This window comes from Pavona decussata, unplaced genomic scaffold (assembly GCF_977016875.1).
Source record: "Pavona decussata unplaced genomic scaffold, jaPavDecu1.1 SCAFFOLD_110, whole genome shotgun sequence".
Classification (NCBI taxonomy): domain Eukaryota; kingdom Metazoa; phylum Cnidaria; class Anthozoa; order Scleractinia; family Agariciidae; genus Pavona; species Pavona decussata.
In genome coordinates this window covers 438,165-452,500 of record NW_028145524.1, presented here as the reverse complement: position 1 = coordinate 452,500, position 14,336 = coordinate 438,165, and the positions used below count along the sequence as shown (strand labels likewise).

The following is a 14,336-nucleotide window of genomic DNA, read 5'->3' as shown; positions in this document are numbered from 1 at the left end:
AATTACTCAGGGGCACCCAATGGGAGTTTTTTCTCAGATCCTTTGAAACGCTCTTTTAGGCTATATGGAGTGCCTTTAAAGCTCTGTAGATTCATTTAAAGCTGCGCTATAATATTTTTATCTGTTGGGTCATTCTAGAGGAACTTGAGTCTTTTCGAAATAACCAGGGCATTTTTGTCCATTTCCCAAAAAACTTAGGTCTTATTTCCTTTCCGAAAATCTTAGCTGGCCTTTTTCGGTACCCGAAACGACATTTTTATCAATCCGAAAACACCAGGCCTTAAATATCCCATATCACGAAAGTTCAAGGCGAAAATCATTTTGAGAAAATTGTAGGGGATTAAGGGCCTTCCGAACAGATAATTTACCGAAACGATCCGTTGGGTGCCCCTAATTACTGTGTATGCTGGGAGTAATATTCTGTATACATACAGCTTTTTCAATTAATGTTGTCGGATCAAAGCTTAAAGCTTAAAGACATCTTTAAAGAGGATACTACCGCATCCATTTGATATCCTATCACTGTTCTTTCGTCCAAATGGCTCGCCGTCCTATATCTTCACTGGACAGACGAGGCATAGCTGATTTTGAATAACTTATTCATTAACAAATCCACAGAATCTTGAGGTCTTGTCTTATAGCTTCATCCTTTGATCCGACAACGTTAATTGAAATAGCTGTATAGCAGAGCTCCTAATTGTACGAAATTGATGCTTATGAAAGCCCATATCGCATAAAAACAACGTGATTGCATAAATTAACGACAATGACAATGTGTCGAAGTTTCATAAATGAGGCTTTCAGAATGGTCTTGTTTTATAAGTGGTCCCGTGATACAGTTGGACCTCGATTTAACGAAGTGCCAAGGGATCGACAAGGAAAAAACAGGCATGGTTACCCCAAATTTTCTTTATGGATACCAAGAGCACTTGCTAAGTTCTGCTTTCTCTGCATAGTTTTAAACCGCGCAAAAATATCCCTTTATTAATAGGGACCACCCATAGGAAATCCTAGTTTCTCGAAATGCGCAGAACCGTGCAATAAGGAAATATTAGGCTCTACCGCTCATTTTAAACATAGAGATTTCGTTTACAACTGATTTTCTTTTTATTAGATCATTTAAATAAATTGTGAATTGTAAATGATCATTTAATTGTATTTATCTTTAGCATTTGATTTTACACGACTCCACAAGCGCTTTAATATTTTATCGTTTGTAAGTAAAGGTCACCCATCTATCCATCAATCTATACTGAAAAAATCTCCCAGAAGATGTGGAGTCCAGCCTGACTTGTTCTATCCATCACAACTTAACGGCGTTTTACACGGTATGACTTTGTCGCATGCGACAAGCTTGCGACAGGCCTACGACACGGATTGTATCGCGTAAATCAAACCTACAACTCGCTTTAAGTCGTGTATGTCACAAAAAATGTCGTAGGATAATATCCTACGACAATTGTAAGTATAGGCAGTGTTGAATGACGAGAGTTGTGTGCGAGTTTTGCACGACGCGAGCAGCGCGCGCTCTAGAAATCGCATGCGACAGTCGTAAGCAAAAGTTGTACTGTACCCAATAAAACACTTGATTTTCCTTTGCTGGAGTTAATATGCATACCCTTTCATCATTTTGTTCAAAGTTCGTAATCTGTCATTATATTATTTGTCATTTTAAAAAGATCTAAAGCGACTGTTAATATCATGCGTTCTTTAGAGTAACCGTCGTTGTCATGGGTTTTCCTTTGTTTTGAATATTCGACCTCAAAATTTCACATAAAATTTCAACATGTCTGGCCGGGAATTCGTTCGTTAAGTTCGAATACGTATCTGCCTCGGCATTAATTTTTCTATAAAAATTGAACGATTGCCTCGACTGGTTATGCTGGCTACACACGTCTTGTAAATCGCTTGTATGAAAACAGGAGCAACAGCGGATTCACTGTCCAGTCTGAAAGACGAACTACCCTAAAGTGCCAATTTTATACCGTCAAGCTATAAGAAGTATGATCCAAACGGAATAAACAAATTTTTTTCGTCGAAGGTTGTCCCATATGATTAATGCGTCATTTCATCCACCTTTTCAACGGATTGTACATATTCTCTTGTAAGGGAATTCTTGCGTGGAAAATTCGATTTCATTTTGCGAAACAAATTTAACCACTGGAATACATTAAAATAATACCCCGAAAACTTACCAGAATTGCCTTGTAGGGTTCTGTACAGGTAATCAAAATAAACCACCATAACAGCCATTATGGTCGCCAATAGCCCAAAGACAAGCCACAAAATCCTTACTTTGTAGAACAACATCATTCGACATCGCATGCGCTCTAATGGATGCCGTCTTAGACAAACACCACGTCACGGCGGGGTATCCTTGAGTAAAACGAGGACTCGGGGTCGGGATCGAGGTATCTCTCTCTCTCTCTTTTTGTTTAATATTTTGTTCTTTTTTTCTTTGTATGTCTTTTTTTTTACCCAAACGCCGATTTCTCGCGATTTACATCAGCAGTGCGTCCTTGGTATATCTTCGCATATTAAGGAAATGAAATGCAGTGGAGCTCATTTGTGAGAGACATCACCGCAAACGATCCGCGCCACATTTCAGTCAAGAAAGTCGAATATAGAAGCTGCACAAATCTCTTTTCTAGTTCAGTGCCGATTTCGGTATCGCAGAAAGCGACCAGACGTAAAGTTGATGTTTGTAACAAAAGGTTTAAAGCTAATCTTTAATGTAAAGCATTATTTTTGGGTAAAGTTTTGTTTCCAAGAAATAAATAGTTCCAGTTGTAACCATAGTTAATAAAAGGCGATGGTTATGAAGCTTGACAAACTTCTTTGTTATATGTTTTTGTTAGCGTTTTTGCCCTTGACCGTGCACAAACTACAATAGATTTTGAAATGTGCTGGAGCAGCTGACCAATAGAAACGTTCCTGTTAAGATATTCAACTGTGGCCATGGTGTGAACATTAAAACAAAGGATTGTGCACTGTCGCGGCCCTTCCAACTTAAACTGCAGGACCATTGTTTTCATGGCAAAGTTTCACAACCAGTCCTTCAATTAACTATGTTGTGTTCTGTTGCTTTTAACAACGTTTAATTTGTTGCCCCGGTTTGAATATTATCAGATATTACTTGTCATGTAAACACCAGTATGGCAATCTCTCTGACTACGAGTTCGTTAGCAATTTGCAGTACCAGCAGTGAAGTGTTTCAGTAAAAACCCCTTTGTTTTAGGCATCAACGTTTTGTCTTGTCGCTTTTTGCATTACCCAAATCGGCGCTGAACTAGAAAAGAAATTTGTACAGCTTCTATGTGTTTAACTGAAATGTGACGCGGATCGTTTGTGGTGATGTCCCTGAAAAATGAGCTCCACTGCATTTAGATATGGCAATGAGAAATCGCGAGAAATGGGCGTTGGGTTAAAAAAAAAAGAGAAGGAAAAAAAATTAACGATAGTAAAACAGCATGACGTTTCGACGACTTCATACCTATAAATATGCCTTTCCGTTATATCCATTTTTACTCATTTGACAATGGCGATATGAAGTCGTCGAAACGTCATGCTGTTTTACTATCGTTAATTTTCTTGTTGAAATGTTTCTCTAAATCGTTTTTCATCAGGAAAATAAATATCATGAAAAAAAAAGCATTGAAAAAAAATAATTACTATAAAAAAAGACACCCCGACCCACGATCCCGATCCCGATTCCTCCTCTTACTGACACCCTTCACTACGTCCTGACTATTTAGTCTGAAATGTCAGCCGTCTCCTCCCCCTAACCCACAGGGGGCGCGGGAGAGACATTTCAGACTACCTGACTATTTGGAAATCAAATATTTGCATACAAAACAAGATGACATAGCTAGGAAACACTCACAAATAGGATAATACTGAACTACAATTTATTCCTACAAAACATCAGAAGAAATCCTGCGGTACCCCAGAGTCTCTCCTGGCGACCAACCACTGGCCACAGCGCTGGACGGTTCTGAGTACGAGATATTGCCTTAACAACCTTAAGATCTAGTGAGTTCGATGGACTTTTGTTTTGATTTGGTTCGATTTGTAAGATTCAAACTTCCTATTTGTCAATTGATTACCTTTTCCCACGCGCGACTATCACATAATTCTATTTACGCGCGCGTGACATTATGTTACACAATAACACATTCACATAGGATGTGTCGAAAACGAAGACCCAAAAACGAAGACCGAAGACCGAAGACCCTGTGGTCTAAAACGAAGACCCACAGGTCTAAAACGAAGACCCACTGGTCTAAAACGAAGACCCTGTGGTCTAAAACGAAGACCCTCTAGTCTAAAACGAAGACCCACTGGTCTAAAACGAAGACCCTGTGGTCTAAAACGAAGACCCACTGGTCTAAAACGAAGACCCACTTGTCTAAAACGAAGACCCTGTGGTCTAAAACGAAGACCCACTGGTCTAAAACGAAGACCCACTGGTCTATTTTTGCATAAATTAAATGTCATCTGAGAGCGCGACAAACTTGACAGTCGGTACAACAAGTGTCAAATTGTGTAACGCAATAGGACTGTAACTGTCACAGGTGCGCTTGATTCGTTTCAAAGGCCGGGCTCAAAGGTGAACTGTGTGTGACTTGCAAAGTTCTACAATCAAATATAGCACATTGAATGTCCCCAGGAAAATTTGTAATTGATATAAGTGTTAAAACGAACAACATTATAGAACTGTTGCGGTTTTGATCATATGTCGAAAGTGTCACACAACAGATTTGAAAAACGATATTTTAGACTCATCCCACAAGCCAAAAAATCTTATTGCTTTGACTTTTTACAAAATAGGCTTCTCATTTTGTATAAGATCACGTTTACATTTCAAAGGCTTGTGCCGTTATGGCTGTACGAGAAAGCTCTCACGTTGGTCAAAAGATGACTTATCTTTAAATTTTTGTTACCTGAACAGTCCTTGCATTAGAGTTAGTGTTCATTTCAATGTGTCAGAGTTTGAGTAATAATTTTTGTTCTGATGGCACAGCTCAGATGGTTCTGCTACTTTAATTAGTAGGATCACACTGGTGCACTAGGGACGCCTGCATGACCTTTCACTACAATAACAACAACAACAATCAGGAGCCCATGCATGGGCTCCTGCAACAATCAGTTATTGGTAGTTCCATATATAGATCGCAAAACTAACATAATAACAAAACTACAAAACTTAAACTACTGTGGTAAGCAATTTGAATCAAGTTATAAAAACAAACTAATCAATCAATTAAAAGATTCTTAAATGTCATCCGAGGTACAGAATCGCTCATATTCAAGACCCGGTTCTATGTGAATATATCTGTTGAAACTGCAACCTTTCTGTTGACGCTAGAAATTTGTGTCCATTTATCATGTTTATAAATGTCTTTTGAATACGCATGATTTGCATATGGGGCGATTCGCACCCGGCCAAAGTTTTCAATTTCTCGTATTTTATGGTTATATTAAAAGGTGCAACTTGGCACACAAAGCGTGAAAACTCACAAGTCATTACAAGATCACAAAATCGCAAATTAAAGTTCTCGACTGAAACAAACAGTCGAAACAGTAACAGTGATAAAAATCATAATCGGAGAACATGAACTCTGCGAAAACGAAAAAAAAAATTGTTTGTTTTTGAAGCCCTAATTAAGTTACTTTCAACTGCCCAATAGAAGCTCTAAAAGACCCTTTACTACTACCACTCAAGCGTTCCCTAATAAACGACAAATTTCTTGATGGCACTAGATGAACAGGAGAAATGCAATAATGTTCGTCAATCATCACAAAATCGCAAGATCGCAACTGAAACTGTAACAAATAACTATAATCATTATAACGAAGACGTGAACCTCTACAAGTCCTGTAATAATAATACCGACATCCTATTTTGATTGACATGTAATTTAATACTCTACTACAATGTATTGTATCAGCGACGTCTCCAATAGGATATATAGTTTAATAAACCCTTGGTCTAGTCAACTACTCTGTCCGTCCACTACCCTTTTTTCCGAAACCTATTCGTTAACAACCCAGATCATTACATGGTGTCAGAAATTAAAGAGGCCAATCATGGAACACGTGAAGCCCATCGGACCTTTACGAATGGAAGGAAACATCGCAGAAAATTGGCGAAAGTGGAAACAAAGGTGGATTCTCTACGCAAAAGCAAGCGGAGCAGACTCCAAGGATGAAGAAACTCTATGTGCAGTCTTCCTACACACTATTGGAGACGAGGCGCTAGAAGTATACGATACTTTCACTATCACCGAAGCTGAAGAAAACAAGATAGAACCTCTTCCCGCAAAATTTGAAGCCTACTGCTCGCCGAAGAAGAATGTCACATATGAGCGCTACTTATTCTTCTCATGCACGCAGAACGGCCGACCAATCGACGCTTTCGTAACTGACCTTCGCATGAAAGCCAAAACTTGCGAATTTGGAACTCTCAATGATAGTCTCATTAAAGACAGGATTGTGTGTGGAATAGACAGCAAGAGTGTAAGGGAACGGCTCTTACGCAACACTGAACTCACACTCGAGGTTGCCATTAACACTGTACGAGCCGCGGAAACGAGCAAAACTCAGATAGAATCCCTATCTAACCCAGCTTTTGAAGCGGCAGCTGTAAACATCAACAGAAAGTACCAGAAACCAAAACAGCCATCGAGAAATCAGCCTCAAAGAACATCAGAGCCGAAACAGAGCAAAAACCCCTGTGGGCGTTGTGGATTCCATCACAAACCAAAAGAATGCAAGGCATTCGGCCACACATTCCACAAATGTCAAGGGAAAAATCATTTTGCTAACATGTGCTTCTCCAAAAGTACAAAACCTGCCTCCCAAAAAGTTCACGAGGTAGAACAACGCGCCGACAGCGACACAGATGAAGAGCTATTCTTAGGAGAACTCGATCTGTCGCAAAGCGACAAGAACGAACTGTTCACGAACTTGAAAGTGAATGATGAAGATATCTGCTTCAAAGTAGACACCGGAGCACAATGCAACGTTATTCCGGAGCACGCTTTTGAAAAGCTGACCAAAAAGCCTAGCCTACAGACAACCAGAGTCAAGTTAACGGCTTACGGTGGTATCCGCGTACCTATTAAAGGAACATGCACAATGAAAATCAAGCACAATGACAAAATCATTGATGCTAAGTTCTTCATTGTCGCAGTTGAGAAAGCTCAACCCTTAATTGGTCTTCAAACGTGCCGAGATCTGGAACTGATAAGTATCCCCAACAGTGTGAATGAAATGGAGACAAATGAAACGGAAATACTTGATGACTATCAAGACGTCTTCACCGGACTTGGTTTAGTGGATGGCGAATTTCACATTGAGCTGCGCGATGACGCAAAACCCACAATCCATCCGCCAAGAAAGATTCCACTAAGTCTCATGCCTAAACTCAAGGAAACTCTGGAAAAGCTAACAGAAATGGAAGTCATTAGCAAAGTTGACAAAGCAACTGACTGGGTCAACAGCCTGGTCATTGTTGAGAAAAAAGACGGCACACTGAGACTTTGTTTAGATCCGAAAGATTTGAACAAATCAATCAAGAGGGAACATTACAAGCCGCCGACAGCTGAAACTATATCCAGCAAACTAAACGGAAAGCGACTTTTCACAGTGATCGACATGAGCAATTGTTATTGGCACAAGAAACTTGACGAAGAATCGTCCATCCTGTGCACATTCAACACACCATTCGGACGGTACAAGTTTAACCGAATGCCGTTTGGAATTTGTGTAACCAGCGACGTTGCACAACGAATGGTAGATGACAATTTCAGTGATATACCCGGAGTTCTAGCAGTACACGATGACATCATCATTGCCGGAAAAGACACTGCAGAACATGACAGTGCTCTCAAACAAGTGCTAGAACGCGCAAGGATGCGAAACATCAAATTTAATCGCAGTAAGGTTCAACTTCGCGTGGACCAAGTCAAGTACCTGGGCGATATCGTGACCGCTGATGGATTTAAACCAGATCCCGAAAAGATAAAAGCAATTATCGACATGCCAGAACCGCAAAGCAAACAAGATTTGCAACGTTTACTTGGCATGGTGAACTATCTATCGCAATACATTCCCAACATGTCGGAAATCAGCGCCCCTCTACGTGCGTTGCTGAAAAAGAACACACAATGGTTCTGGTACGACGAGCACAGACACGCGATAGAAAAACTGAAACAAGCGCTCACAAACAGCCCTGTTCTTCAATACTTCAACCAGGACAAGCCAATCACAATCCAAACCGACGCTTCTCAAAGTGGTATTGGAAGTTGCCTACTTCAAGAAGGACATCCCGTCATTTACGCATCTAGATCGCTAACCAACGCTGAACAGAATTATGCGCAAATAGAGAAAGAACTGTTGGCGATCGTCTTTGCGTGCGAACGTTTTCATCAGTTCGTCTACGGAAATGACATTGTGGTACAAAGTGATCACAAACCACTTGAGGCGATAATGACAAAGCCATTATCTCAGACTCCCCCGAGAATACAACGATTGTTGATCAGGCTGCAGAAGTACAACTTGACAGTACAATTTGTGCCTGGAAAGTTAATGTTCATTGCAGACACACTGTCAAGAGCGTATTTGACTGAAACTGTTGAGGATCAACAAGACCTCAATGAGGACATCGAAGTCATGGTTCACAGTTTCATCCAAGAAATCCCAGCCAGTGCAGAAAGACTAACGCAGTTAAAAGAAGAAACCGCCAGAGATGAAACACTACAGGCGCTGAAAACCCAGTTAGCAGAAGGTTTCCCAATCCACAGGAAAGCCTTGAAACCGATCCTTGCACCGTACTGGAACATTAAAAACGATCTGAGCGAAGCCGAGGGTCTTCTATTCAATGGGAGACAGTTGATCATCCCAAAGGCAATGCGGAACAGCGTTCTCGACCTGATTCACGAGAGCCATCTTGGAATCGAAAAGTGCAAAGCACGTGCGAGATCCATTGTCTACTGGCCCCGAATGTCACGCGACATCCATGATACCGTTGCACAATGCCCAACCTGCCTGACCCACAGACACAAGAATCAGAAGGAACCAATGATTCCACACTCCATACCAGATCGCCCATGGCAAAAGCTCGGATCCGATGTGTTTGAACACAAAGGAAAACCTTACTTAATAGTGGTGGACTACTATTCCAAGTTCATTGAAACAGCCCTAATGCGTGACAAAACCGCAGGAACAATTGTCACACACATGAAGTCAATCTTCGCTAGACATGGAATCCCTGAGGAACTTATATCAGACAACATGCCGTACAACAGCAGAGAATTCAAAGAATTTGCAAATGACTGGGGATTCACGGTGACCACGTCGAGTCCCACCTACCCACAGTCAAATGGCCTCAGTGAGAAAGCTGTCCAGACCGTCAAACGCATTCTAAAGAAAACAGGCGACCCATACATTGGCCTGCTGGAATATCGAAACACACCCGTGACAGGAATGTCCTACTCCCCAGCACAGCTTCTCATGAGCCGCACAACTAGAACCAAAATCCCAGTAGCACAAGACCTTTTAAAACCACAGTTGGTTACTGGAGTGAAACAACAACTGGTAACCTGCCAACAGCAGCAAGCACGTTACTACAATCAAGGAGCCAAGCCCCTGACAGCCCTCAAACCGCAGGAAGCTGTCCGTCTGCGACAAGGCAAAACCTGGGTACCTGCCTTGGTAGATGCGAAAGCTGAAACGCCACGATCTTACCTAGTCACCACAGCGAGCGGGCAACAGTATCGCCGTAATCGCAAAGATCTGTTGCAGACTACAGAAACACCTCCTGTCATATCAGTACCTGAGGATAACGACGAGAATCACACAACTGAAACAAGCCAGACCTTCCAAACTCCCGTCACGGAAGAACAGCCCGACGTCCCCGCTCACGCCACAGCACCTATCGAACCGGCTCCTACTCCCCCTCCCAGACGATCTACTAGAAATAGATCCTTTCCAAATAGATTCAAGGACTATGTCGTGAACTTTTGAACAGTAAACCGCATTATCATTTATGATCTTATTTTTCAAAGAAAGGGAGATGTAATAATAATACCGACATCCTATTTTGATTGACATGTAATTTAATACTCTACTACAATGTATTGTATCAGCGACGTCTCCAATAGGATATATAGTTTAATAAACCCTTGGTCTAGTCAACTACTCTGTCCGTCCACTACCCTTTTTTCCGAAACCTATTCGTTAACAACCCAGATCATTACAAGTCCAATGAAAAGATTGCTTCTTTTCTGAAGCCATAAGTCACAACTTTTAACTTCTTAATAGGCCGCTTGAACTACTGTATAGGAGGGTAGGGGTGAATACGTTCGGGCATCGACGGATTTGGCCTGTTTTTAAAAGCGAACAGATTGCATACGTTTTCAACAAAAAGAGCAGATTAGTGGATTTCACAAATAAGACGGTTCGCCGAACTGCCGGGAATTAAGTGGTTCCTACGGATCTTTGGTCCACCTTAGTTGGTATGTTAATTAACGCTTAAGAGTGCCTGACTGTAACTTTCGAGAATCGCTGGCCAAGCTTGAAAAATCGAAACTCCTGATAATTTGCCTGAAGTTTACTTTTGGGGAACTATCTTCGAAAATATTATTTGAATGTTCTGGAAATTTATAGTTTTCGAGAATTTTGGAGAAAACGAAATTACGGGTTTTGCCTCATTAATTATGCAAAAATCTTACTCAAAATTAGCCAAGTTCAATACGCTTGTGTTGAAACAGTACGCAACGCTACAAAACGAGGTCGGTTTTGAATAAGAGCATAACTCACCTTCTTTCTATCAATGGGATCTATGTAAACTTTTGTAGAACTTTGGAGGGTTTATGGCTTTTTGAAAAATTGACATTTTGAGGACTTCGCGATGAGGTGAAAATTGAGTAAGATTGAAGGTTTAAAATGCATCTTGGTATGTCAGGTATCGACTCGAGAGGAACATTGTGATAAAGTTTGGGTCTTCGTCTTTGATAATATGAAATAAAAAAGCTGGGCAATCAATGCACGCGCTGACGAAAACCAAAGTTAGCGAGGCTTCGTTAACAAATTTGCATAATTCGCAACTGTTGAGAAAAAGCTGTTGTGGCGACTCGGTGAAAACATTGACCCAGGCTATCTTCAAATGGTGATTTTACCTCATATTGCATTTGCCTGTTTCGTTTTCTTGTTTAATAATGTGGTAGAAAAGGTCTGGACAAAAAAAATGCACGCCATCGGGAAAGAAAACATTCGCCAAATTCTGGTGGGAAATTTAGATAATGCAAATCTCCCAATAAATCTTTCTGCAAAGGAATCTGATTGAGAAAGTTTCGTGAAGAAACTATTTGACCGAAACACTCCATATCAAAGGAGTCAAATCAACCTTCAATTATCCGATTTCAACAAATAATTGTCGAATCTTAGCCTTTAAAGCCTTTAAAAATCAATAGTGCCAAACTGACACTCGCTATTGCGTTACCTGCGTCACGTCAATACCTGTCGACATATTTTAAATAATATAATGCCCAGAAACCAACTTGTGCTGCGAAATTGCCATTTACAACAACTAGAATAAAGACCTTTATTTGCTGGCAAATAAGCGGTTTTGATGAAAATAAAACGTTCACAGGACACTGGAATCACGTTTAAAAAATACACGCTTGTCAAATGAGGTTAGAAAGTTAGACATGAAGGCGGTCAAAGCGAACATTTTTAATTAAATCAAGTTCGTTAATTAAGTGGAATGCTTTTCAAATAGCCAGTCCAACCTTTTTCAGTGGCTTCCAAATAATGATCACTCAGAAGCGGGTCAGTTAAAAAAAAGAAACTCTCTGTTCGTGTTGTTTGATGCTGTACCTTCGCAAGCGACTGAAAAACAATGTCAGCCGGCAGGCCATACTTTGACGTAATTACTGGTATGAAATATCACACATGCACGAATACACACTTCAAAACCTGTGTGTCAATTTCTGTTTAACCAAAAAAATAACTCAGTTTATACCTACAGTCCACATTAGCTGTAGGGTATGCATTTATCTTTGTTGAATGTCAACAAGAGAAACACGGGTATCTCAGTGACACTGTGTACACGCAGTGTCTACCTTGTCATGTCACGATGAGTGTTACACAATGGCGTAAATTATAAGGGTTTGTATTGGAATTTACGAACGTGTTTTGGAGTCGAAAAGTAAAGGGCATGAATTGAACAAAAATGGCTTACCTTTTCTCCTTGATATGTTGCCAGTGTTTGTGTGCCATATTTTGCCCATTTCAGTACGATTCCAGTGGGTTTTAGGTTCGCTGAAAGTTTTCGTTTCTCTATACGGTATCCTACTATATATATCTATACTCCCAAAATCTTGGTCACTTCGGTATCAATAGTATTTTTAGAAAAAAAAAATTGCAACGTTAACAACGCAGTCAGTATAAAACGTGAGTCGCAGACGAAGAACTGTGGACCACGAACTGGGTATAAAAGAGGTAGTGCTAACGGTATAGGAGGACTATGGACTACGGACTGACGGCATGCCCTACAGTCCACATTGGCTGTAGGGCATGAATTCACCTTTGTCCAATGTCAACAACAGAAACACGGGTATCTTAGTGACACTGTATACACGCAAGGTCTACTGCATGCATGCACGGCATCTACATGATTGTGCACATGGTCTCACTGGTTGATCACGATCAATGATCATCAAACATCCTTTTGCACATTTATATATTTAATCTGCACTGCAAGAGCAAGTTTTCACCAAATCGAGCCCTGAAATGAATGCTAAAAATCTAAAATGCCGGGCTCTCTTCAGGGCGTATTAAAAATTCAGCTGTTTCGCTGAGATAAAGCAAGATTTTATGTTTGCACTGTCGATCCTCACTATTTTATTCCCAGTCTATTTTTTGTTTCTCAAAAACAGCAATAAAGTTAAAGGGACAAAAACAACTACCGAAACTTGATTTTATACATCTTAAACTTATTGAAAATGAATACAAGAAAGATATGATTTTCAGACTTCCAGCTCTCCTTTAAGACTAGTGCGTACTACGTAGTCCTCCTATTACACACTTACCTTAGTACCTCTTTTATACCCAGTCCGTGGTCCGTAGTCCTTTGTCCGCGCATTACGTCGTATTCTGACCGCGTTGATAACGTGCGCAAGTCTTCGAAAGTAAACTACAGGGGACTGACGTGACCAAGATTTTGGGGATAGATACATATAGCAGGATATATAGCGAGGAAAATGTCCAGCAAACCTTTAAAAATCCACTGGAATCGTACTAAAATGGCCAAAATATGGCACACAAAACACTGGCAAGAGATCGAGAGACAAGGTAAGCCATTTTTGTTCAATTTATTCCCTTTATTTTCGATTCCAAAACACGTTCGTATACTCCCATACAAACCCTTATAATTTACACCATTGCGTAACACTCATCGTGACACTCAAATTACAACATGACAATAAAAAGGTCAAACGAATTTCTTTTGAACGCTCATAGAGCTTCGGCTACCTGTGATGTATGCAGTAGACATTGCGTGTATGCAGTGTCATTAAGATACCCGTGTTTCTCTTGTTGGCATTCGATGTCCAAAGATAAATGCATGCCCTACAGCCAATGTGGACTGTAGGTATAAACTGAGTTATTATTTTGTTAAACGGAAATTGGCACACAGGTTTTGAAGCGTGTATCTGTGCATGTGTGTTTGTGGGCATCTTTTTTAAAGACATATCGACAGCTATTGACGTGACGCAGGTAACGCAATACCGAGTATCAGTTTGACAATATAATTTAATTCGACAATTATTTGTTGAAATCGGATAATTGAAGGTTGTTTTGACTCCTTTGATATGGAGTGTTTCGGTCAAATAGTCTCTTCACGAAACTTTCCCAATCAGATTCCTTTGCAGAAAGATTTATTGGGAGATTTGCATTATGCAAATTTCCCACCAGAATTTGGCGAATGTTTTCTTTCCCGATGGCGTGCATTTTTTTTGTCCAGACCTTTTCTACCACATTATTAAACAAGAAAACGAAACAGGCAAATGCAATATGAGGTAAAATCACCATTTGAAGATAGCCTGGGTCAATGTTTTCACCGAGTCGCCACAACAGCTTTTTCTCAACAGTTGCGAATTATGCAAATTTGTTAACGAAGCCTCGCTAACTTTGGTTTTCGTCAGCGCGTGCATTGATTGCCCAGATTTTTTATTTCATATTATCAAAGACGAAGACCCAAACTTTATCACAATGTTCCTCTCGAATCGATACTTGACATACCAAGATGCATTTTAAACCTTCAATCTTAC

General features: G+C 40.4%; 1 protein-coding gene across 1 annotated transcript in view; it reads right to left on the bottom strand.

Moving 5' to 3' along the window:
• The window catches only part of LOC146470827 (uncharacterized), an 18,025-nt gene extending 15,708 nt beyond the window's left edge, over window positions 1–2,317 (bottom strand). The window contains exon 1 of the mRNA XM_085121514.1: window positions 2,196–2,317. Within this exon, the coding sequence (XP_084977640.1) occupies window positions 2,196–2,313 (118 nt within the window). The 5' untranslated portion in view covers window positions 2,314–2,317. The remainder of the gene's footprint in view (window positions 1–2,195) is intronic.
• Window positions 2,318–14,336: the final 12,019 nt, after the last annotated feature.